The 27,934-nt window shown below is 35.8% G+C and overlaps 1 protein-coding gene across 4 annotated transcripts in view; it reads right to left on the bottom strand.

Moving 5' to 3' along the window:
• The window catches only part of LOC150101039 (uncharacterized), a 592,625-nt gene that overhangs the window by 523,070 nt on the left and 41,621 nt on the right, over positions 1 to 27,934 (bottom strand). For all 4 annotated transcript variants that reach the window (XM_090401634.1, XM_090401633.1, XM_090401632.1 and 1 more), the window contains exon 2: positions 1,638 to 2,214. In XM_090401634.1, coding sequence (XP_090257760.1) covers positions 1,638 to 2,214 — 577 coding nt within the window. The remainder of the gene's footprint in view (positions 1 to 1,637; positions 2,215 to 27,934) is intronic.

Genomic DNA, 27,934 nt, shown 5'->3' with positions numbered 1-27,934 from the left:
ATTATTTTTATTTTATTTTATTTATTTTTTATGTTTTTTTTTCTGATAGTCTTTAAATATTTTTTAATTATTATTTTATTTAGTTTTTGGTATTTTTTTTTCACTAGAGGTCAGGCTAGGGTAAACGATCAACAAAGCATTTAGATTTATCTTATTTTTGTGTGTTGCCATGTAGCTTGTGTACTTGCATATGTATGTTTTCCTGATGATGACCTCAATATAGAGATCAAAATGTCAAGTGTTGTTTTCTCGATTACAAGTAATTACTCCAACACATGTGTTTTTTTGTTTCCAAAAATTCTTCACTATGGATCCAGATTATATGTTCACATATAATCTAGAAGGATATTTAAGGTTCATTCCTGGTTTCTTCTTAAATTCTACATACAATATGGCCATCATCAAGGAGTCGATTCGTTATATTAATCTGGTTTTGATTAGGATCATCGATAAGAAGATGACAGGCAATGTAGTCCCTGAGCATTAGGATAATGCTCAGGGACTACATTGCCTGTCCTTTCTATCCTGAACTACTACTACTGAATAATCCTCTTACTTATCACCTTTCATAATGATCAAATTACTATTTCCTTTTATATAGCTTTAAACTCAGAATAGGTCAGAGGAAGTGGAAGTGCAGCTTTACATAGAATCTGGGCTTCTTTGAATCAATTTATATTAGCTATCAGGAGGAATATTACACATGCCTCTTACCTATTGAAGAAAATAAATCTTTAGTTACAACATTCAGTTTCATCAGGTCACTAGACAATAGAGTAATGTGGGTGATATTAGTCCAGAAACAATGGCGCTCATTTTGCACTCATAATAATGACAATTCCTCAAGATCCCCCGTGAAGTTGACAAAGGGTACTTTAAGTGAAAACCTCAAAATATTAGGGGACAGAGACTGAAAGTTATGAATCCGTTTAAAGCACTTAATCTGTTAAGCACTTTTCTTTGGCTATTTTTTTTACTACTTTCAAATTGCTCTAATTCTTTCATTAAGCGGATGGTTCAAATTTTGTAAGCTATGTCCTGTTGAATATTCTGCTAAATAACAAATAATATTCAACTTAAACTCAGAGGTACAGTATGTTAAATTTGAGCTTGAAAGATTCTTGTAATAAGAGCAGCCTGTGGCTAGATATGCTGCTTAGGTAAAGGGGCACTGCAATGACTACTGCATCCAGCATCATGGTTTGATTTTTTTGTTGCTTCTAAAAAGAAAAAAGATTTTAATATTTAATACTGTCTTCAAAGATTTCAAAATCCAAAAATTTTAAAATGAAAAGGGTTTAAACTGTATATTTCAAAATTTCTTTATAGAGCAATTAGCAATAAAAACTTTCTAGAGATGGCACATCATTTGCAGAATAAATATAAAATTAAAAAAAAAAAAACTATTCATTTTTAAAATTTGAGTTAAATTTATTTCTTAGTAGAAGTAGTAGAATACCAAACTGCAAAACACTTTGCTGCATCTTACAGATCCTTTAAACGATTTAAAGAATCACTGAACATATTTTAAAATTTATGGTACTGCATGCAAAATACTGATATTCTTAAGAGAATAATTTTATATTACTCAAATCCATTAAATTAAATCTAAAAAATAAAAAAAAACAATAACTTACATGCAATTGTGTTAACATATTCAAAATGAGGTCGCTTCATTTTCCTTTTTCTATATTGTTTATTGTTATGAACCAAAGAGTTGTTCACTTCTGAACATATCACAGGGCTATTTATTACTGCATTAGTTGATGGTTCAGTACTATGTGGCAATGCATTCTCAACAGCAATTTGATCTGTTAAGGAAAACATTTCATTTGAGTCTGATAATGATTCATTACAAAAAGATTGGTCACTTTCTGGTTCGACTTTTATTTTAGCTGTGGCTACATCACATGGAACAGGTAGGTGTTCCCCTTTATATGCATTCTTTGACTCCAAACTCTGTTCTTCCTGTAATGTTTCCAACATTAAACATATATCTGGATCTATATGAGGTATAATAGACTCTCCAAGGTTCTCACCATACATTTCTAAAGGATTAAGGACCTGTGATAAAACAACAGAAGTATCATGTACATGGCTGCCACTTTCTTTAACATGGTCCTCAACTTCAACCAACATCTCTAGAGGAAACTGACTTCCAGCTACCTGATCTTCAGTTCCACCAACCTTGCAAATAACATCATCATCTTGCATCTAAAAAAGATAAATAAAAGATTATGTTTAGCATGTATATATAATGTACACATTTTAATTTAACAAAGTTATTTATTTTGATTTATATCCAAATGAGATTCTGCAACAAATAATAATGAATAAAAGGAAGAGGAAATTAATTAAATACACATGAACAGTAACCACTACCTGTCCATTCATATTGATGTGTCCGATGACTTTTGTTTAGGTAGTTTTACACACTGCTTCACTTTCTTACATTTTTCTCTGTATTCTCCCAGGAACTTTTGATAAGCTCTCATCTTTTTTCTTGCCTGTTTATTTAATTTCCCAAGCCCACAATTGAGTTATTTTCTTGTCAGACTAGTTTTACTAGGATAAAATATCCTGAACAAGTGATCATAATATAGTTTTACTATGTCATCTGCAATAGTTAAATTATCAGTATCAACCATCCATTATTTCTTCTCCTACTGATCCTCTTTTCATATTTTAAATTCTTCTTTATCATTACATTAAGAACTATAATGATCACTTTCCTAGCATGGACACAGACACCTTCCTGTTTCAATCTTTATCACAACATCTTCTGTTTCCACTGCAATTTGTGTTTAATCTCCTTAGTTATCCACCTCATTCCAAACCTAATTATTCTTCTCACTCACGGAATACAATTTGTCACTGCTATTATGATCCTAATTTCTTTCTTAATACTATAACTGGCCTTGACATCAATAATTATATGGAAATGAAATAACATGAATAGAAAGCATCAATTAACTGATATATATATTCCATCAATGTGGACATTTGGGTGTTTAATATAAAAAATTATGCTTCCTATCCTTTCATGGATTGTGTCAACCCCTTTTTCTTACACTTCTTTCTTAAGCTTACTCATCCACATTAGTCAACACCATGTATTTCTGCACACCAACTAGAAGTACAGAATGACCTTATATTCACAGTCACATTCTTTGATGATGTGACCAAATCCAAAAGTTTCAATCCTTGTGCTCTCATGTCTCAATGTCTGGAATTCTAGTGATAGCGATCTTAGATAGTATGTGGTATATTACCAAAGATCACTATCACTCGAGAATTCCAGACATTCCTTCATGATTATAAGTTGTCAATTCTTCTTTGGAATTTGTGTCACTGGGCAACTGAAATTTCCCATAATGGTCACTCATTTAGCATTTATTAAGCTAATTTACTCAAATATCTCACACTTAGCACTTTCTATTCCTCAGCATACAGCAACATCTTCACTGGTTATTCAGTCTTTCCAACCTCTGCCTCACACTAGACACTCATAAATGCACTCGTGCCATTTCCCAACTATTTCTACACTATGAAAGAGCACAACTCTTCCCACATACTAAATAATACACTCATAACTTCGCTTTTGCTTCTATCCTCAAAAAATATGCTATAAAACTTCAACTTCTATTCCTAACAGGATAATCTGTCAACCATTTTTAACTAACACCTATACTAAATTTATTCAGGGCACACATCCCCCTTTCTTTTTAAAATGCCAGAAGTGTAGGTATCCTTGCTTAACGTGGAGAAATTAATTGCGACAATCCCTTGATATACACGGCAAGAGTTTTGATTAATGCGCCTTTAACCCTGCGGAGCTCGCAGCTGATCTGACAGATACATGCAAAATATTTAATATAAATATTCTTACATAATTCAGTGTATAGCTTGGAGGTCATGAGTAGCTGCGCATTCATGTGTTACGAGTGATATTCCGCACTTTTTTGCTGTCAGTTTGGTTTAACACATGTTATGTAAAGGTTTGTGATATTTGACAGTAAATTGTATCTGAGAGATACCACAACCTCTGATGTCAGTATAGTATGGTTTAGTTGTTTTTTTTTTTTTTTTATTCTTTGTTCAATAATTTCTATATTGTAACTGAAAATAAATAAACCATCATGCATTACTGAAATAGAGAGCCAAAGGCTTATTTATTATACATGTCCTCTAGGAGATGTGCTTTACATTATGGAAAATACTAAGGAAAGTGATCTGGAGTTTACTCCACCTGTATTACGAGTTGCCCATAAGGTTGCTTATGCTTGCATCTGCCAAAACGTTTAGTTTATATATATTCAGCACGAAACTCTTGTAGTTTCTATATTCAGCTATGAAATAATGTTGGATTCAATATCCACTTAATTTGTACCATCATGTATTATATTTGCAGTGTTTTTTCTTTATGTTTTATTGCTTGTTTGCCGAGGTCTGGAGATCATTTTGCTTGTTATCATAGAATTTATGCCGATAAGAAAAAAAACTAAAACTGTTCAAACGACTCTTTTTAACTTCTTTTGATAAACAAATCACAGTAAATAATGTAGGTACAAGTATTTATTAAACATTTACTTTGCATTCATTTTTTATCTTTCCTAAAAGAGTACCATATAAAATTAATTATTAATACAGTAATCGATCATGGACGAATTGTAATTTTTACCATTGATTATTAGATTTGATTAATGCAATTTTGATATATGCAGTAATATCGAGGGATTAATTAACCACGTTAATCGAGGGATACCTGTATTTGTATATAGACAAAGCAGCACATTGCTATCTGAATATGCATTACTGCTCTGCTTGGTCTTCGGTTTGCTCTGCAACAAGCTGCATAGGCTATTATTATTATTATACTCAAAAAATGCCATTTTTGCTACCTTCCATCATGGAAACTCTAGTTTTCCTAACTCAACACACTCACTCAACAGCAATTCTGAAATGCCTGCATTCATATTCTTCTATTACATACAACTCTCTCCTCTTGTGAAATGCTGTAGATATCTGCATATTACAAATTTCTCTCATAACTGAATTTAAGTACAGCACAGAGAAATGATTAAATCTACTGTTTAATTATTTCTCTGTGCTGTATTCGTTCTATTAAATTTAACTATGAATGTAAATCAGCACCTAAGACTAAACACTCATTTACAAATTTCTATTCCTCACATTCTCCCAATCATATCATTCAATATCTCTTCTAGACTCCAGAACTCTTATGATCATACCAAAGCAATACCTTACTATCCTTCCTCTCTCACTCTGCTGCAACATTATTTCTGACATCATACATCTTTTACTTTCTGATTCATACTTCTCAGGTTATTCGTACCAATCATTACTATCATCTTATGAACACTTCATCTCATTTCATCAATTTCCTCCCAAGGCAAGAATTTCTCTAGCATTCTATATTGTCCATTTAGTCATATAATCTCCTGATTAACACTTTCTCCTCCAACTGAACTCAAGATCCATACTAACCTCATTCATTCCCTTGGTATTCTCATACTCGTCTTTCTCGCATTTTTAATCATTTCCTTGTAATCGCACCTTCTTGCCTTTCATAGTTTTTTTTTAATTTTTCATAGACTAGAAACTCTGCTATAGAGACCAAACATAGAACTTTATGAAGCCTCTTCAGTTTTCCAATAAGTGGGAAGGTAATATCACACTAGACAAGGAACTTCATCTCTCACAAAAACACAACCACAAAACTATGCTTAAGGCTGGATTCAAACCCACATCCTGTTGGGTAAAAAGTAGATATGCTTAACTACTTGGCCAACCAGGCCAGAAAATTGTGATTACCAAAACTCCATGGAAGTCTGATGATAACAATGATCACAATAATTACTAGTAAGCACTTACAAAATAAAAAATTACAGCTAAATGGTACTGTACTACCAAACAAAATGATAAAATTAATTTTTAAACTAAAAACATGAATCTAAGAATAAGAAAATGGATGAACTCATGTATGTTAAAAAACGTTTAATTTTCTTGACCAAAAAGCTCTGGAAAGACTTTTAATGGGATTATATTGATCAAGTGCATATAATAAACAACTATGTTATACCTACTAGTTTCACCAACTAAGGCTTTTGGGATCTATCTTCAGGGTACATAACTGATGTAAGGCACTAAAAAGTAAAAAACTGTTACAAACTATAATCAACCGATTCCAATTATATTAAACAAAGAACAGAGCACGTACAATACATGCATAGAGCGTGCATGATATCACTTGTTGTTATTTAGGAACGTTCTATAGTTGGCGCTATAATTCAGTTCTGGCGAATTGAAGGATCTGATAAGGGTCTTCCAGATCACGGGCAAGATTAGTCCTTGGTTCCCTGTTAAGGTTTTGTATACAGCGGGCAACTGTTGTGGGCTCCTTAAAAATTCGGGAGCGAAAGTCCTCCTCCATGTAAGGAACTGAGCTCCTATCTCAGTCTATGGAATGGTTCGTTCTTGAGAAATGAAAAGCTAACCCCTGATTTTTCTTCTCTGTTATTATTGATGTCACCTATGTGTTCTTTTTGCCTAATTTCAGGACTCCTTGAAGTTTGGGCAATGTAATTCAAGCCACACGAGCAGGGTATGTTATAAACTCCAGAATATTTGGAGAAAGGATGACTATCTTTTGGAGATCTTAAGAATTGTCTAATCGTTTCTTTGTGTGGTCTAAGGAGTCTAGCAATCTTATTGGAAACTATCCCTAAATATGGAATGACGATGGTAGAAATATAACGTATATCATCTTGTTGTCTTTGTCGGGGTTCAGAGAAAAGTATCTTGTGGACGAGTCTTCGAGGAAATCCATTCATGGTAAGGTTGGTGGATATCAGGGATAGTTCTTCCTGCAGGTCTTGTTGATCTGTTGTAAAGAGAGAGGCACAGTTCTTCAACATGTGTGCAATACTAAGTTTCTGAGAAATGTGGTGGCAGGAAGTGAAATGTAAATAACGTCCTGTATTGGTAGGTTTGCGGTAAACTGAGAGGTTGATACCACCATTCGGAAGCTTCTTAATTAAAGTGTCTAGAAATGATAATTGGTTATCTTTTTCAAGTTCTAGAGTGAATTTGATTGTGTGGTGTAGAGAGTTGATTTTGTTAAGAAAGTCGAACAGGTCCTTTTTTGTGTGGTTCCAAACGATAAAGATATCGTCAATGTATCTCCACCATACCGTGGGTTTAGGGTCTGTTTGAGTTAAGATTTTATTTTCAAAATCCTCCATAAGGAGATCAGCACAAGATGAAGAGAGGGGACTACCCATTGCAAGGCCAGTCAATTGCTGATATATGATTTTATTCCATAAGAAAAAGTTTGATGTTAAACAATGACGGAACAGAGAAGTAATGTCTTGTGGGAGCAAACTTCCTAAAATGTTGATGACTTCCTCCACAGGGATGTTAGTGAATAGAGATGTAATATCCAGGCTGGCGAGTAAATCCGTATTGGAGATAGAGATGTTGTTCAGTTTCTCAATGAAATGTTGTGAATTTCGTATATAAGTATCCGAATTATGGATGTGTGGTTTGAGGAGGCCTGCCAGGTGTTTAGATAACAGATATGTTGGCAAATTGATTCCATCCACAATCGGGCGTAGTGGTATTCCATTTTTATGTACCTTAGGAGCGCCATATAATCTTGGTGTTAGTGAATGCATGGATTTCAATCTTCGTTTTAAGTCTATAGACTAGTTCATCATGTGACCTATTAAATCGTTGGTATCATTGTGGTTCTTTAGTGTTGGGTCTGTGACTAGGACACGGTAGGTTGATGTATCCGACAGTAAGCTGTTAATCTTATCTTTGTAATCACTGGTGTTTAAAATCACTGTTGAATTTCCCTTATCTGCCCTCAATATGATAATGTCTTTCTTTTTCTTCAAACTATACAATGTTCTTTTCTAGATTAGTGATGTTTTTGTTAATAGTTCTGGAAGATGATAGGATGATACTACTTTTTAATCTAATATCATTAGCTATGGGTTCCGGTAACGACGAGACTGCCTTTTCTATATTACAAACGATATCCACTTTAGGGACATGATGAGGTGATTGATGACTTCATCAATCACTTCATCATTTTCGATATTGCAAAATTGAAACGTTTTTTAAGTATATTGATCTCTGGTTTTGTTAATACATGATCTGATAGGGTTTTTGACTTCTCTACCAGAGAAGTCAAAACCTACTCTGGTAGAGAAGGTTTTGACTTAAAACGTTTTGTATAAAGATCGTTAAATTTTTTGATTTGGTTTCGTTTGCATGTTGTAAAGGCTTTATCATAGCTAACAGTGACCATTCTGTCCAAATGCGACCATATATCTTGGTCTAAATATCATTCATCCACTAACACCAAGACTATATGGCGCTCCTAAGGTACATAAAAATGGAATACCACTACGCCTGATTGTGGATGGAATCAATTCGCCAACTTATCTGTTATCTAAATGCCTGGCAGGACTCCTCAAACCACACATCCATAATTCAGATACTTATATACGAAATTCGCAACATTTCGTTGAGAAACTGAACAACATCTCTATCTCCAACATGGATTTACTCGCCAGCCTGGATGTTATATCTCTATTCACTAACATCCCTGTGGAGGAAGTCATCAACATTTTAAGAAGTTGGCTCTCCCACAAGACATTACTTCTCTGTTCCGTCATTGTTTAACATCAAACTTTTTCTTATGGAATAAAATCATATATCAGCAATTGACTGGCCTTGCAATGGGTAGTCCCCTCTCTCCATCTTGTGCTGATCTCCTTATGGAGGATTTTGGAAGTAAAATTTTAACTCAAACAGACCCTAAACCCACGGTATGGTGGAGATATGTTGACGATATCTTTATCGTTTGGAACCACACAAAAAAGGACCTGTTCGACTTTCTTAACAAAATCAACTCTCTACACCACACAATCAAATTCACTCTAGAACTTGAAAAAGATAACCAATTATCATTTCTGGACACTTTAATTAAGAAGCTTCCGAATGGTGGTATCAACCTCTCAGTTTACCGCAAACCTACCAATACAGGACGTTATTTACATTTCACTTCCTGCCACCACATTTCTCAGAAACTTAGTATTGCACACATGTTGAAGAACCATGCCTCTCTCCTTACAACAGATCAACAAGACCTGCAGGAAGAACTATCCCTGATATCCACCAACCTTACCATGAATGGATTTCCTCGAAGACTCGTCCACAAGATACTTTTCTCTGAACCCCGACAAAGACAACAAGATGATATATGTTATATTTCTACCATCGTCATTCCATATTTAGGAACAGTTTCCAATAAGATTGCTAGACTCCTTAGACCACATAAAATAAGAGTGGCCTTTAAACCCACAGAAACGATTAGACAATTCTTAAGATCTCCAAAAGATAGTCATCCTTTCTCCAAATATGCTGGAGTTTATAACATACCCTGCTCGTGCAGCTTGAATTACATTGCCCAAACTTCAAGGAGCCCTGAAATTAGGCAAAAACACATAGGTGACGTCAATAATAACAGAGAAGAAAAATCGGGGTTAGCTTTTCATTTCTCAAGAACGAACCATTCCATAGACTGAGATAGAAGCACAATTCTTTACATGGAGGAGGACTTCCGCTCCCGAATTTTTAAGGAGGCCACAACAGTTGCCCGCTGTGTACAAAACCTTAACAGGGAACCAAGGACTAATCTTGCCTGTGATCTGGAAGACCCTTATCAGATCCTTCAATTCGCCAGAACTGAATTATAGTGCCAACTATAGAACATTCCTAAATAACAACAAGTGATATCATGCACGCTCTATGCATGTATTGTACGTGCTCTGTTCTTTGTTTAATATAATTGGAATCGGTTGATTATAGTTTGTAACAGTTTTTTACTTTTTAGTGCCTTACATCGGTTATGTACCCTGAAGATGCCAACAGCCTTAGTTGGTGAAACTAGTAGGTATAACATAGTTGTTTATTATATGCACTTGATCAATGTAATCCCATTAAAAGTCTTGTACTCGTGTATATTCATACACATGTGAAGTGCTGAAATTATGAATATACTAAAACTATGAATCAAATGATGGAATTAAAACCACATCTAAGCAATGAGTTTGTTAAGGTGCTAGACCTTACACTAAATTTACAGCTGTACAATTATTTTCCATTAAATGAAATCAGTGTCTTTCAAAATATTTCCTTTTTTAAAAAGAAATCATCATCATCATAGTTTATTCACAATATGACACAATGTGAAAAGAGATTTACATTAAAAATTGCAAATTATGGTCTTCAAGTCTCTCTATCTTGAGCTAACTGGTAGATGGCAGATGGAGTTTTACAGTTCAGCCTATTAATGGTTTCACAGATGCATTGCCAAAATTGTTTGCATGGTCTTCCTCTACTGCCATTGTCATCTTCTTGTTTGTACAGGAAGAGGGATTCCGAAATGGATGAAACTTCTGGATGTCTCAGTTGATGTCCAAGTCATCTGAGTTGTAGTTTTTTTACTATATTGACAAGTGGTTCTTGCTTAGCCAGATTTAGCATAGCAGAGTTATTGATATGGTCCATCCAAGTGTATCCAAGGATCAGACTGAGACATGTAGTGCCACAGGAGTTAATTAGATCTGTAGTTTTTTTTGGTGCTTATTGTCCAGGGTTGAGAACCATACAACAAGACAGATCTACTGGTTGCATAGTATAGTCTTAATTTTGTCTTTAATGACATTAATGATGATTTCCAGATGGGGCAGAGTTTGTTATGGAAGACTAAAGCCAGCTGTTTATGTTTTCTAATATCATTTCTGTATTGCTGAGGTACGATCCAAGAAATTGTAAGTACTTTACTTTCTAAGAGTTTATTGTTGATATGAAGTATAAAGTTTTCATAACCTATTGAGAATACTTTGGACTTTTGGATGTTGATCTGCAGACCAATAAGTTTAGCCTGTGCCTCTAGTAGATTGAGATGTTTTTGTGCATTTGTTGGTTCTGTATCAATAAGTATAACATTGTCAGCAAAGATAAGATCAGTTATTTGTACGGTGTGGGACTGTTCTAATGTTAAAACCAAGATCTTCTGTGTTAATGGTCTGGAAGATGTAATCCAAGCATGCCAAGAACAAATAAGGTGTTAGTACATCTTCACCTTGCAGGACTCCTGTTGCCGCCGAAAAGGATTCAGATGCTTCTGTTTTAAAGATTACTATAGCACTGTAATCTTTATAAGGTGCTGAGATTGCTTGTATGATTTTTGAGGGTAGATTAGAGAAGCAGAGTATTTTAGACATTACCTCTCCTTTTTTGAAGTCTATAAAGATTAAAATGAGTGATAAGTTTTTATCACGTGAACTTTCTATGATTCTTTTGATACAATGTATCTGTTCTATTGTACATCATTTTTTCAGAAATACAGCTTGGTTTTTTCTTAAAAGTGGTATTAAGTAAGGTTCTATTCTATTGAGTATCATTATCCTATTGTAGATTTTACCGCTGGTTGATAGCAAAGTAATACCTCTGTAGTTATCCATTCTATTAAGACTGCCCATTTTGGGTATAGGGACAATAAGGCCTTGTTTCCATTGTTGAGGTATTATTCCAGTGTCAAAAGCTTCATTATGGCAAGAAGATTGGAATATGTGGTATACCCAGCATTTTTGAAAGCTTCTGCTCTGATTTCATCAATTCCTGGGGATTTTCCTGCTTATGATTGATCTATTGCTATTTTTAGTTCCTTTTCAGCGAAGTCTGCAATTTATTGGTAGAGTGGTGGTTAGATGCAGGTCTGCTAACTGACTTCAATGTTGGGAATTACCAACATTCAGTAATTCTTGTAAGTAGTTTCTCCATTCTTTCATCAAGTTCAAATTTACTGATAGCTATCTACTGTTTTTGTCATGTGTGATAATAAAAGAAACACAAATTACAAAAGAAATACAAATTAAAAGAAATACAAATTATTATTAACATTGAGATCTCCATGGAGATATAAGCTTCGTTGTATGAGATCTTCAATGTGATACACAAGATACATGAACTATCCTTTAAACTCAACCACCACTTCTGCACTTGCCACACTTTCACGTAATGATCCCATTCATCAATCATTCTCCATGCAAAGAATCTGCTCCTCACTTCATGGATGGCCTCTTGTTCCACTCCTGTCTCCCTCTACTCTATGAAAAATCTCCTTCAAATTAATTTGGTAACAATCCCTCACCAACTTATATTTTTGAATCATATCTCCTCCTCTTCCTTCTATTCAGAAAGTTTTGGAAATACCATTCCCTCAATCTGAATTTATATTTATATCTCACATTCCAGAAATCAAACACCACCTTAGTCAATCTTCTCTTGATCCTCAATAAGATAACCTCATCTCCTTGAAAACCCAGACAACCAGTAATCCACATGCAGCCTGATTGAGGCATTATATGCCATGGCACAACAACATCTTTGCTTCCATACCAAAGTCCTCTACTCGTTGCAACAATCCAATGTAATGGTATCACAATATTAGAAATGTGAATCTAGGCTTCAAGTACCTGTCCACCAACACTCCTAGATTTCTCATGTCCTCCATCTGCTTCAAAATTTAAACTTTAACTGTATACTTCCCATCCTATTGTTAACTACCAAATATCAAAGCCTTGCACTTTGCAATACTAAAATGGCAGCTCCACTTGTGTTTTCTTCTCACATAGTCTATTCAAATCCTTCTATATCTGTTCTACACCTCATAGTTCTCCCTAACATTAAATCATCTGCAAACAACTCCTGTTCATGAACAAACATACGTGTCTGATCATTACGCTCCATGATACGAAATGAGCACATCTTCCTTTTCCTCACCTCCTCAAATGCCCTTCACATTCCTCAGAAATGTTGATGGCACTTGACATACACTACATGAGATGGTGATGTGCAGATGATTTGCAAAATTGCTCTGCAAAGGCAATTATGTAACTTTTTTCTTTTTCTATGAGGGTAACTAAAGATTAAATCAGGTCATGGGGAATCTATGACTGAGGAATTTTTTTATTATTATTTTATTTATTTTTTTTACAACCGTTTTAACCATGTACTACAAATGTTTGTGTTTTGTGGATGATATCAATATGAGGCACTGCTTTCCACAGACAGATAGAGATGTACTTCTCTGAATTTGGTTCCACTTGTTCTGAACAATTCCAACATCCTCCAAGAATATTTCAGGTTAGCTAAATGTAGAACACAGGAATCACTCATTTCTGTGACGAGAAAGCAATGTACTGGTCAGATGACTACCACACTAACCCATTCAAGGATTGGTTAATCAAAGGTTGGATAAGTGAAAGATCATTATTTTGTACAAATTAACATCTCAGTAAAAATAACAATAATCATTCATTCAGCATATCCATAAGTTTGCTTTGTGTTAAGAAATTAATGGTATGAAAAAAATTTTATTACTGAATTCTGATTTTAAATTCTTCTGATTTCATCAACGATCACTGAAAATCTCAGCAAGTGCTGGTATTATTAGGTATGAAAATACTCATTTATTCCATTTTGGGTTCACATTTAACAAGGCGGTGATGGTGCAATGGATCACAAAAACATTACTGCCAGAGCATACTTACATCATGTACATGATAGACACTGCAGTAGTTAGGAAGGTATCTGACTGTTAGAGATCCACCCTATCTTTTGGGGAGTTGCTAAAGGGTCAAAACTAGATAACTGGGAGGTGATTTCAACAAAGCCTTTCAAGAATGTGGAGAAATAACTGGGGCTTCTAAACATCTAATCTGCACCTTCACATGGGGAAGAATGGACATTTATGTGGCCTGTTAGTAAATATCCACTAGATACTAAACAAACAAAGATGGGTTGGAAATTTCAGGCTTAGCTGACCAAATTGTATTCTATATTGGCTTAATGCAGAAACAATCACGATAATACAATGTGATGAAATTTCATGCTTGCTGGGGCATTGCCCAATTAAAGTCTTTGTTGTATGAAGAAGGAAACCAGGGCAAACTGAGACAGTAAGCCTTCTGGAACAAACTCGATATCAGCAGAATTGAAGATAGGCATCATGAACATCAAAAGTATTAACAAAAAAGAAGATCTGGCAGAAAAACTAGAGAAGTACAAGGTACACAAACTTGGTGTCTCTGAGATGAAGACTAAAACAGGTGAGATTCTGCTACATAATAAATACGGGATAGTATATGTGGAAAAAGGAAGGAACAGTGATAGCATTCCACACCAAACATGAAGATAAACTTGATTAGTAGGCAATTTCAAGCAGAGTTATGAAGAAAAATTCCAAATGCATAATTGGACAATGAAACTTATTTGTGCCTATGGTCCCAGAGGAGGTTCTAGTAAGATAGAGGAATTTTTCCAGTCATTGGAAAGTCAGTTGGCATAAAGAAAATGAAAAGCTAGTTTCAATCTCCATGTTGGAGATTAAAATAGCAGGGTAGGAAAATGAATCTAAGGTGTGTGTGTATGCACACATGCATGTATGCATTTCAGAAAAATTTAAGGATATGGCATAGCTAATAATAATGGTGATTGTTTGCCAGATTTCTATTCAGAACACAGATATCAAACCATGGTTCAACATAAAAACGTGCACAAATTCAGGAGGACATGGAGCTGTTGCTGAGACTCTGGCAAAATTTTCTCTCAAAGGATCAGCAATAACACTTCCATTATGATCTAAGGTAGATAAACAGTGTGTTCTATATCTATCTTTATTTTCCAGATTTTATCTCATACAGTTTTTGCACTGGTCATTTGATTAACTGATGAGGCAAACTGGATCCATGATTATTTTTGACTCTGACTTCTCACATAATATGCTTTGGCCAGAGCACTAAATGTTATTAAGTTTGATGTGGTGGGGTATCTACAAAATATACTTCTGCTCTGTGTTAATCTTTTTTGGCTGTCTGGTATTTTTGGTTCCACCAAGGCTTTGGAGAGTGGAAATCAGGATGATATTCACAAGATGGAGGCTGTTGCTGCCGGAACAATGCACTCTGTTATATACTTGACTGCTTCATTGTTAGGTGTTTGACTGACGGTATCAGCATTAAATTTTGCAAGACGAGAAAAAGTTTTCCAGTCAGCCTGGTCCATTTTCCATATGGGCATCCATGTGGGTGAACATGGTTCCTGTGAGGACATTGTGCAAAGGACAGGAAAGTGATCATTTCCATATATGTTCTATTTCTATGTGAGCAGTGGAAGAATGGAAGGGAAGCAGATCGTAAGATCAACTACAGAATATGAGTGAATAGGCATATGAAAGAAAGTATTGAATCTATTATTCAAAAGGGAGAGGTCATTATTGTCAAAGATTCTCTCAATGATTTAACATCTATTTGTGTTGACACTATCCCACAGAGTATTGTGATCATTAAAGACACCCATCAGAAGTATGAGTTCGGGCAACTGCAAGATAAGATTATCAAGATTGATTTCACTTAACTCAACACTCGGTAGTAAATAAATTGAACATACTGTAATAAAAAATCCCACGGATAGGCGAATTGCTACTGCTTCGAGTGTAGTATTAAGTTGGACATGATGGAAAGGAGTATGACTGCACACTAGGACAGCTACTCCTTTATGAGCAGGACTATCTATCTTCAATTCTGTCTTTGTGTACAACAGTAAAATTCCTTAAGGGTCCTCATTGGGTCTTAAGTATGTTTCCTGTAGACAGAAATAGAAAGGTTTGTGTTTTTGAAACAAAATCTTGATATCGTCAATATTCTGGTGAAATCCACAACAATTCCATTATAAAAATTTTCCTATTGTTTTGACTTTATAGACTTGTCTGGTTTTTGAGGGCTTATCTTTGTCAGGTTTATATCAAAGTTATGGAGTTGGAGTCAGAGTTCATCGAGTCGGAATCAGAAGCAATTCTTGATTTGCTGGAGTCAGAGTCAGTAAAAATGCCAACTCACTCCTAATGAATTTAAATTGTAATATACATAATATGTTAAAATGTCCTATTTCATAGATAATTTGATTAACCTATTTTTTTCAGGATATATTTTAATTTCAAATTCTTTGCAAATTTAATGATAATTTATATATTATATTAGTGAAAACAGCACCCCAAGAAAAAATTCACAATGGCAAAAAAAGTATCAACTAAGTCTGCTGTTTTTTGAACACTTTATGATAACAACAGATGGTATGTATAACGTGTGTGGCAATGTATTACAGAAGATGATGATTGTGAAAAACCACAAAAACTACAAAAATTAGTAGTTTTTATGGTTCTGATAAAAATGCACCTACAAGAGCATCAAATTTAAAATGACACTTGCAGTGTTTTCATCCTAAAGTGTTAGAAGATGTGAATGAGAAAGGCAGCAATAAAAACATTCTCTCTAATTCAGGACTAAAGAAAGATCAGAAATTTACTGGAGGACAAACACAACTACCAAGATGCTTTACATCTAACAAAGTTACTGTAACAATGATGCCAGAAAAGTTTAAAAACCACATCATTGAAAGGGCAGTGAAGAATAGTGCACCTCTATCCTTTTTTTCACAATCAGCCTTTTTAAACTTAAATGGAAAAATGGCTACAAAGCTTGGAGTCGAAAGTACCATAAATTGAGGAGTCAGAATCGGAGTTGAAGTTTTATCTACTGACTCCACAGCCCTGGTTTATATTTATCAATTGTTTTTAGGGAGTATGGACAGCCAGTATCGATCTCTTCATCTGGTAAAATATTCAATATACCTGATGTGTTAGGGTGGTCAGTTGGCAAGTTTAATTTACTTTCGGTGGATACCAAAGTATCCATTTTTTTCTGTGGGGATGTCTGGTGGTTTACCTTTAAGTGACATCTTTGCCATAAATTTTTTGACAAGTTCTCATCGAATGGAACCATTTTTGGAGTTGTCTCTGGGGTAAGACCACAGGTCATGTGATTGATGAGCTCAACAGAGAATCACTCATGATCATAAAGTTCAGGTATGGTGAAATTATTAGATGGTGGAATAGACATATAAGCTTGAGTTGCTGTTGATATTTTCTTGATTGTTACCTTCTCAGCATACAAAGATCTCAGAGCAGGGGAGGTGGTGACTATCTTTCTTTTTGCATCTTGATATGGTATGTTTTGTTCTGCTTTAATTTTTTTATATTTCTTTATCATCTTTCCACTTCTAATATGCACAAGAGTAAACTGGATGATCTCCCTGACAGTTGACACATTTAGCTTTTTTTTACAAAGCAAGATTTGTTATCATGCTCTTTACTACCAGATCAGGCACAGGTGGTAGAGCCACAACAGAAAGTTTGGGCATGACTATATTTCTGACATTTAAAGCATCTTAGCAGAATAGGTATGTACACTCTAATGGGACAGCTGAGATACGCTACTTTTACAGGTGTTGAAGGCTTATGTGTATCAAAAGTAAGGATGATGTTCCTGGTTGGAACCAGGTGACCAATCTCTATGTATCAGGATGTGCCTCACTACCTGATCTTTAAGCTCTGAACATGTCTCCTCATCAGGAACATCAAGGAGACCCCATTCTGATATCACTCCCATACAGAAATAATTGTTTTATGAGGTGTTACTGTGATTTCTATTCCACCATTGATGTTGCGGACACAATGTTTCCACAAAGATATCACCAGAACGTAATTTCTTAACTGTTTTGGGAGGTCCTGCCGGTCCTTCTAAACCCTTTTAAATAAAGAAGGGTGACATTTTCCCTATTGTCTTTTCACCTATTGCATGGATGATCAAAAACACTGGTACATTTATACTAGTATCATATATCTTTCGTTTCTTACTTCTGTTATCAAATGCTGTATCTACAGTATCAGTACTTGGTTGGGATTTTGTTAGGGCCCCAAAATGTCTGAGCCCTAAAATTCATGCTGAAGGAGTTTTTTTTGGCATCAGAGCTCCCCATCCACCACAGCGCCACACATCGATGCACCCTGACCAGCAAGCAAATGACTGCGCTCAGGAGTCATTTGCTTGCTGGACTATCCCAGATGCTATACCAGCACTACAGCATGGCTTGGATACCAACCCTGGACTATGGGTTGAGAGACACTGCAACACCACTGATCCTCGCAGGCAAGCCCACTAGCTGATTGATCGTGGCCAGGCCAACTAAGACGGCTCGTCTTGCCAAAGTAGTGCAAGACAACTCGGATCTCTCTCTTTCTGGATGTCCACAGGTTGCACTGCATGGCAAACAGCAGCAGGGCATTGGATCCCAGTGATGGTAGTCCGGAAGAAAGGATAGTGGGAAAAAAAATGACTCAGGAGAAGAAGAGCAAAGAATATAGGAAGTAAAGAAAAAGAGGAAGAATGGAAAGGGCCAGCAGCATCACTGGGAGGACCACTCCACCATAAACAGATGCCCTACATGGAGGGAAGTCAGGTAAAGTGTGATCTTTATTTGGAGAGTGGTGAATGAGGAGAATGGATTGCCAAAGGTGGTTGTGAATAGGTTTGAGGAGATGTATGATAGGTATTGCATTAATGGATTGAGTGAGTCTCCTGCAACGAGTCTTTTGACTCTATGGAGTACCAATATAAATAATAATAATCATAATTTTACAGGTCAACTGTAGACTGAACTACACAAATATTACTCAAGAAAAAAATGAGAGTTCAAAAACAAGAACCTGACCTAGATGTCTCAGTGGCAAAGTCTGAAGAAAATATTGAAAAATCAGCTAGTGAGACACAGAATGAACTTGACTCCAAGGTTATAAAAATCAGAATTCGTGTGGTGGATTGAAGAAGTTAAAGAGTGAGTACAGAAAAAGAGAGGAAAGAATATTGAAAGTTTCCAGCAAGTGAGTCAGCAAATGTCCTGAGAGAATACCAAGAAAAATGTCATAACAAGGGTTTGGTATAAGAATCATCATCCTTTTAGGAATTTAGACCTATTGGCCTGTTCTCATTCCATCTTTTCCTTGGTCATCCAACTATATAGTATGTAAGATGCATTGTGTGATGATGTGGTTGGCTGATGAATTTGGTGCTCCTGTGAAATTGGTGATTTTTGTGTGTTTTTTATTGTGTTTTTTCCTTAGAAAATTAGTGATTTGCAGTATACTAGTGTAGATTTTAGTGTTTTTTTTTTTTTTTTTTGTATATTTAGTATTTTATCACATATTTTTGTCAGATATTTCAAAATTTAGTATACATTTGAAATGGCGCCATAAAAGGGCAAGAAATGTAATGCTAAAAAAAAAAAAAGCACCTCAGATGAGAACAAGAAGGTTAGCCTTGCTAACGAGGTTATTGAGGAGGTTAAAAATGAATTAACCTTCAAAATAGTGAAGTTGAAGCAGATCATCAGAGAGACAACCCGGGAATTGCAAAAAGTCGAGAGGCATTTAAATGAACAGAGGGAGAAAAAGAAAATTAAACAGGAAAATAAGAAACAACAAAGCAAGGAAACAGGTAAGTCAGGAAATAACAGAAATCAGGTAAGTGACGTTATTAATAAAAAGAAAGAAGTTATTTGGTATATAATAAAACATGCTATACATGAGGAAGTTATAACATTGAGTTTTCCTGGAGTGAAAATGAAGAATATAAAGGAAGCAATTCAAAAACAGAAAAGAAAAGTAAATGAAATCGTAGTTATAGTAGGTATACGAACGGTTCAACTGGCAATAAGTTCAGTATGAGAAAGGACATGAAAGGGTTGTTGGAAGAGGCAAGAGTGAAGAGTAAGAAAGTGAAAATCGTTAGTAATCGAGAGTTAATCGAAAGAAGACCTATGATGGCAAACGATTCAATGCATAGGCTATGTATAAGGAGTGGATGTGAGTTTTTGGATGCATGGAGAGAGCTTGAGGGAAGATTGGATTTGTATAAGAGGGATGGCTACACCTGAATGTGTTTGGTATCAGGAGTCTAGAATGAGACCTAACACAGAGTCAGGGAAACTAAATTATAAATGGAGGAATGGTGTGAATGTGAGTAAGAGTGACAATGTTACATAACTGTGTTAATGATGGGAATGGGCTTTGTGATGGAAATGTTGACAAGGAGAGAACAATTTTGGGTTTGGGTTTGTCCGGTTCAGACCCATCAAATGTGTGCAAAGATGTCTACATGTGTAAGGCATTAGAGAAGAATAGAGATCTGCAAGTTGTCCTACTGTGTCAGGCAGACTGCAGACAAAATAATACAAAAGAACAAACAGGTAGATTATTATGTCTGTACACGAATGCTAGGAGAGTATCAGAAACAAAGGAATAGAGTTTGTTGCAACCTCAGATTGTAGGTATTAGTGAGACCTGCCTATTGGAATCAGACCTACTAACTGGTATCGAGTGTCAAGGGTACAGTATTTTTAGGAAGGATAGAGAGGAGAGGAGAGGGCATGCTGCTAGTGATATCAGATGATTTGAATCCAGTTAGAGTTGAGACCTATTACTGTAGTAATACTACTAACAATATTTCATGTGGCAGTAAGTTTGAAACCATCTGGTGTGAGGTGGAATCTAACAAGACTAATTACATAATGGGAGTGTTGTTATAGACCTGGTGGATCGGTTCCTAGTGATGAAGAATTGCATTACCAAATAGAAAAAATGAGCAGGAAAAGACTAATCATAATGGGAGACTTCAATTATCTAAATATTAACTGGGTAGCAGTAGAATCTCATGCGAAGAATGAAAATGCATTTATTGAGCTGTTGAGGGACAACTTCCTCAAGCAGCATGTGACAGAAGGAACTCGAGGGCTAAGAGTGTCACATTTGATTATAGTGATAACACAGTCCAACACAATTTTTGCTGACTTTTATATGAGACTTGTTTTTTACTAATTTGGGTGCGCTGATTTCAAATATCACACCCATTTTTCTCTATCACGTCAGGTTTTTCCTCTATGGCATTTTCTTTTTGCTAATTTGTAAGTTTTTGATAGTTTTAAGGAGGCAGTACTATTTAGAGGATCAAAAAAATCGATTTTTTAATATTATTTTCTGAAAGTACGTACTTTTAAAAATCTGTTCCTAACTTTTTATCAAGAAATTCGAAAAATTCCCGAAGATATAGCCTATTATTCAAAGCGGTGCGCAGATCAGAATCGGAGTGCTCACCGCTTTCGCTTGTTAGTAAACAAATAAATGCATAAGAACCTGCAACGGCACGTACTGGCGCTTTGAATGCGAGAGAGGCCAATAATTAGATACATAACTACTTAACAATATTCATTAAAAATTACAAGAATATTTATAAAAAAATTACAATTTTACTTACACATGAGTTTCAGGGAATAAATTTTTGTTTGTAGCAATTTCTGCTGTGTGTACTGTTTTGGCAATACCTTTGAATACTCCAACAGTAGTCAGCCATCATGTGAGAATCCCATCTTCCTTGGTACTGATCTTCCATAGTTTTTAAGTCTTGATGAAATCTTTCGCCTTGTTCATCGCTTACAGCACCTAAATTCTCGGGAAATCTATCAAGATGACTGTATATAGGAAATGAAGCTTTATGCTCATGTTGGAACCTAGGTGCTGGAAATTTTCAAGCATTGTTTCCACTAGATCTTTGTAATTGCATGCTTTTTTGTTTCCAAGAAAATTATTCGCAACCATTGTAAATGAAGTCCAGGCCTCTTTCTCAATTTCGTTCATAGAGTTGATGAAATTTGGATCTCTCATTAAAGTTCTAATTTGCGGTCCATCAAATACACTGGTTTTAATTTTTTCATAACTAAGTCGTGGAAATTTTTCACATATGTATTGGAAACAATCACCTTGTAAATCTAAAGCTTTAACATACTGCTTCATAAGACCTAGTTTGATGTCTAGAGGTGGAAAATTGATTTTTTCTCTGTCGATTAAAGGTTGATTTATAACATTCTGTTCTCCAACATTTAAGGATATTCTAAGAGGCCAATGTTTCTGACTCCAGTGTTGGTTTCTAGCTTGAGTATCCCAGAAGCACAGAAAACATGGAAACTTTGTATATCCTCTTTGAAAGCCAAGTAAAAAGTTCACCATTTTAAGATCCACACAGATGATCCAGTTATGGTCTGTATATTTTAATAACTTCAGAACCTTTTTAATGTCCTCATATGTTTCCTTTAAGTGGACTGAATAGCCAATAGGAACTGAGCCATATACATTCCCATTGTGTAGTAAGACACACTTGAGACTTCTGCTTGAACCGTCCATAAATAAATGCCACTCATTTGGATGATATTGTACAACACTCATTTCAGTTAGTAAACCTGACACATTGTTATAGTAAACAAACCCACACTCATGTTTAAAATATTGTACAAGATTACTTTCCCTGCTACAATCAAAAGTTATCTTCGTATCTTGCTCCAGTAAGTTTTTTCATTTAATTTTGAAGCTAACAATTCCAATGATTCCTTTGATAGACCCAAATCTCTTACTAAGTCATTCAATTCCGCTCGAGTAAAACATTGCGGTCCAGAACTAGAAATTAAATTTTCATTGTCTAAATCAACATCTGGGTCTTGCTCCTCAAGAACATCTGGCATATCCTGATCATGCTCATTCTCAAGTAAAGGAAGCCCTTTATAAATTGGCACAGCTATTTCATTGGAATGAGCAATTGGCAGAATTGCTGAGGCGAGATTTGGATACACAATTTTTTTCTTATTCTTCTTATTATAACCAGAAGTCTGAACTAAACAAAAATGGCAATCATCTACGTGATTTTTCGGTTCACGCCAAATCATTGGAATGCCAAAAGCTAATTTTTGGTGTTTTCCCTTGCTCCACTGTCTTAAATTTTCTATACATGACTTACACACTTTATTTGGAGCCCATGAATTGTCCTGATCTGCAAGTTTTACGTCAAAGTATGCAAAGTACACTTTCTTAACGAAATCAGTGATATTTGTCCTTTGACTGGGAACAGTAAAGCTGCCACAAATGTAGCAGAAGGAATCTACACTATTGACACATTTTCGAGTAGTAGACATCATGTATTTTCTTCACTGCCGACTAACATGCAATTAACAAGACAAAAAAAACCAAAGACTTTATTGAAATGTTATAAGATCTCATCATACTTTCATGATCGATTAACGATTGACTGATTTCGATCGTTCTTTGTCTGCTATGACGCATATAGCATTCATTTGTTTTAGGCAGTTGTCATCGCCTACTTTTCATCACCTAAATGTATTAGGTTGGTTATCGGCCTCTCTTGCATTTAAAGCTCCAGTACGTGTCGTTGCAGGTTCTTACGCATTTATTTGTTTACTAACAAGCGAGAGCAGTGAGCGTTCCGATTCTGATCTGTGCACCGTTTTGAATAATAGCTATATCTTCAGGAATTTTTCGAATTTCTTGATAAAAAGTTAGGAACATATTTTTAAAAGTACATACTTTCAGAAAATAATATTAAAAAATCGATTGTTTTGATCCTCTAAATAGTACTGCCTCCTTAAAACTATCAAAAACTTACAAATTAGCAAAAAGAAAATGCCATAGAGGAAAAACCTGACGTGATATAGAAAAATGGATTTGATATTTGAAATCAGCGTACCCAAATTAGTAAAAAACAAGTGTCAGATCATAATCAGCTATCATAATCATAATCTCTGCCACCAACCGGAGGCAGAGATCATGACAGCATGATCTCTGCCTGCGGTTGGTGACAGAGATCATGCTGTCACTTGGAAAGTGGCTAAGTTTATGAATGTTCCAGTCAGAAAAGGTTACATGCTGAACTACAAAGTAGGAAATTATGATCAACTGAAGAGTATACTGAGTTCAGTATACTCTTCAGTTGGTCATAATTTCAGGCAATGATGGAATGGAATCGGTTGCTGGATGGAAAGAATATCGAGAGTGCATGGGAAGCATTTAAACAACACTTGAATGATGCAATATCAGAATGTCCTGAGCGTTTGAAGAATAAATAGAGTAGGGGTCAAACAGATGTGTAATCTTATTAAGCAAGAGGTTCGTAAGAAAAGGACGATGTAGAAGGAATACCAGATAAGAGGGTTATCATTCCGTTGTATAAGTCTCTGATTCGACCACACTTGGACTATTGTTCTCAGATTTGGTCCCCAGGATTTGAAGGGGATAAATTAACTGTGGAAAGGATCAAAGATGGATGATAAAGATGGTTTCAGGACTGTACAAGGATAGTTATGAGGATTGGCTGAGGGAATGTGGACTGCAGAGTTTGGTGTATAGAAGAAGGAGAGGTGATATGATTGAGACTTTTAAACTGTTGAGAGGTGGTTACAGGGTTGTCACTGGGGAGTTCTTTCGCTTGGTTGAACAGCAGGAAGGAGTGATGACAAGAGGCCATCCCTGGAAGTTACGAAAGGAAACTGTGAGCAAGAAGGTGAAGAGTGGCTTCTTTGCGTGGAGGGTGGTTGAGCCGTGGAATGCACTGCCTGATGGAGTGGTGAGGGTGAGAACGGTCCATGAGTTTAAGGAGTGGTATGATAGACTTTGTGTTTTTTAGGGGGGGGACCTCCCACGATGAGTCTTTTGACTCCATGGAGGCCTGAATAATAATAATAATAATAATAAGGATGTGTAATCTTATTAAGCAAGAGATTCATAAGAAAAGGACAATGTGGAAGGAATACTGTGTGCATAAGGATGACATTCATTATAAGCAGCAGGCTAGAATAGTCACAACTGTTGTATGGAAAGATAAGTCTAAGTATGAAAAGTAACTGGCTCTGTGCTAAAGACACCTCACAAGAATTCTATCGATATGCTGCAAGTAAAAGAAAGAATGAATATGAAAGAATAACTCTAATAAATCCTGATGGTATGAGGGTTACAGATGCAGAAGAGGTTGTTCAGTTAATGAGTGCCCATTTTGTTAAAAGCTATCAACCTGATGTCAGCAACATTGAGCTCACTGTTACCTCTTCACTAGATGAAGAAACATAGGTGTATGAGGATGAGGTATTAGAGTTATTGCACAAATTGAATAAGAATTCAGCAATAGGGACTGGTGGAATATCAGCACGTGTGCTAGAAGAGTGTTCAGCTGAACAGGATGTTTAATATGAGTCTAAGAACAAAGAAGATTCCATTCCACAGGAATAGAAGGAATGTATAGTAATTCCATTGCACAAGAGTGGTGCGAAGACCGATGTATCCAAAAATCGACTGATTAGTATCTCAGGAGTTACGGTGAAGATTTTAGAAAAATTGGTTAGGGCTAGCATTTAGAAATGGGTTGAAAATGAATCTCTACTTTGCAATGAACAACATGGGTTTACTAAGGGAAGGTCATGTTTTAGCAACTTGCTCACATTCTATAACAATGTTACCATTGAACTAGACAAGGTGAATGGATACACCACGATACTTTTGGATTTTGCTAAGGCTTTTGGCAGAATACAGCATGGCAGACTGCTGCCTGCATAAATTAGAGAAAATGGGTTTGGGTTATACAATATTAGCATGGATAAGAGGATGGCTGAATGATATCAAAAGTGGTATACAGGGGATCTGAGTCTACAATGTTTAAGGTAACAAGTGGTGTACCACAAGGATCAGTGCTTGGTCCACTATTATTCAATCTGTACATTAACGATAAGAAAAGGATCTGACAAGTGACATACAGCAATTTGCTGATGATGCAAAGATAGGTAGGGTAATCAGGAATGCTGCTGATATGCAGTATTTGCAGAATAATTTGAATAAGCTGGAATTGTGGGCATGAGAAAATGGGTTTCAGTTCAATGTCACTAAAGTCATTCACTTCGGCATATTAGATATCCAATGTCGTATTATATTGGTGGGATTAGGCTAGAAGAAACTGATGAGGCTAGGGCTATTGAGGTGTTAATAGACAGGAAGTTGAAGTTCAGGGTTCATATGGCAAAGATTGCAAATACAACTCAAAAGATAACTGGAATGCTGAAACGAACGTTCACATATATAGATAAGGATGTTATTTTGCCTCTTTACAAGGTCTTGATAAGACCTCACTTGGACTATTGAGGACAGGTCTGGTCTCCTGGTTTCCATTATGATTCTGATATATTGGAGAGAGTACAAAGGAGTGTTAAAAATGATATCAAGTTTGTGGGATGCTGAGTATGAAGTCAGATTGAGAATTTGTTGACTGCAGACTCTAGCAGACAGGAGAAAGAGTGGAGATATGAATGAGACTTACAAACTTCTGAAAGGATCATATCATACAGGATTTCAATTGATGAAATTTTTCAATTTATGGAGGGTGGGGAAAGGGCATCCTTGGAAGCTGAGAATGAAGGCCGCTAAGAAGGGGTGAGGACTAGATTTTTCTCTTATAGGGTGGTGCGTGATTGGAATGGATTGCATTGGATGTTGTGAGTGCAAGCAGTGTGAATTAATTCAAGAATAAGTATGATAGCTGGTGTGTGCATAGTATGTGGCCTCCCTCAATGAATCTCTGACTCCCTGGAGATCTCTTTTAGTAATAATAATAATAAGATAGTCTTGAATTCTCCATTCTTTCAACATGAACACTCCATTTTTGTATTCACATAATTTATCTAATTCCGAGTTTATTTTTAGTTCTTTAAGCATTTCAGTGCTTTTTTTTTTTTTTTTAAATCCCTGATATTTATCTCCTGTATTTTACCTTGGTAAGAATATTGTTATTACTACTACTGTACAGGCACCTCCATGGAGTACAAAAACTCATCATGGGAGATCCAAACTATTCACACAACATCTATCGTACCTCTCTTTAAATCCATTAACAGACAAGGCATTGACAACTAACTCTGGCAATTCATTCCATTGATTCACCACTTCTCAAGCAAAAACTGTACTCCTCACACTATTACTAACCACACTCTTATTCAACTTCCAGAGATTACGCTCGTTCTGCCCCCCCCCCCCCTCTAGCCAGGTATTGAAACATTTACTCTGTATCAATCCTATAAACCCTTTAAGTAAGAAATGTTTCTATTGTATCCCCTCTTATTCACTTATCATCATAGGGAGCATTCCACAGACCACTTACCTCACTTGCCTCTGGATCCTCTCCACTACTTCATCCCTAAGAAACCCAAGTGATCCAATCTGAACACACAGTAATCCAGATGTTGATGTATTGAGACCTTATACAGAAATAACTTCCTTATCTCTACCTGTTAGTATGTTCTTCAATAGTTAAGTAATCCTATGAGCTGCTTGACTAGCTCCTTCTCATAATCTGATTTTGCCACCCATATAATGCTGGTAACTTTTCTTGCCTGACCTTTGTACTTCTCGTGAGCGTGCTAGTCACCTTTCTCCTTATATATATCCTTCACAACAATTTATTTTTTGTAGCTCCTTCTTTAATAATACTATTCATCCATCTGACTCCTAATCCTCCTGACCTTGGTGGTCAGGAAGATTAATCAGGTATGATATTGCAATATTAGACTGTATATTATTTAATAATTAAATGTATACAGTCTAATATTGCTTCTTTTGGATACCCTTGACTATCCCCGATGTACTGCTGACATTACAGATTTTTATGCATCAGCAATGCTTCAAGTCACCTCCTACACTTATCATAATTACCTGCCTTGTTATTCCACATACATTCCTTCCTGACTAAATTTTCCAATTTAGTCAAGAAGGAATTCCTCCCAAGTCAAGACTGCATGATCAATCTCCTGCTGGAGGCTATGTGGCTGCCTTGGTTATAGACAGATCTGTTCCTGTGACCAAATCCAACACTCTCATACTCCAGCTCCTCAATATCACATGCTTATTCAAGTAATTATCTCTCTCTCTCTCTCTCTCTCTCTCTCTCTCTCTCAGTAGGTGTATAAATTCCATTTCCTTCCTGCCATGTGATGTTTCCTCCTCTCAGTCTATGTTTCCACAATTGAAGTTCCCCATAATAATTTCTCAACTGAATTCATTATA

This window comes from Typopeltis vanoorti, chromosome 12 (assembly GCF_054136105.1).
Source record: "Typopeltis vanoorti isolate ZY-2024b chromosome 12, IOZ_Tvanoo_1.0, whole genome shotgun sequence".
In the NCBI taxonomy this organism is placed as follows: Eukaryota; Metazoa; Arthropoda; class Arachnida; order Uropygi; family Thelyphonidae; genus Typopeltis; species Typopeltis vanoorti.
Note: the sequence above shows the minus strand (reverse complement) of the source record. Positions and strands in the feature narration are given on the sequence as shown.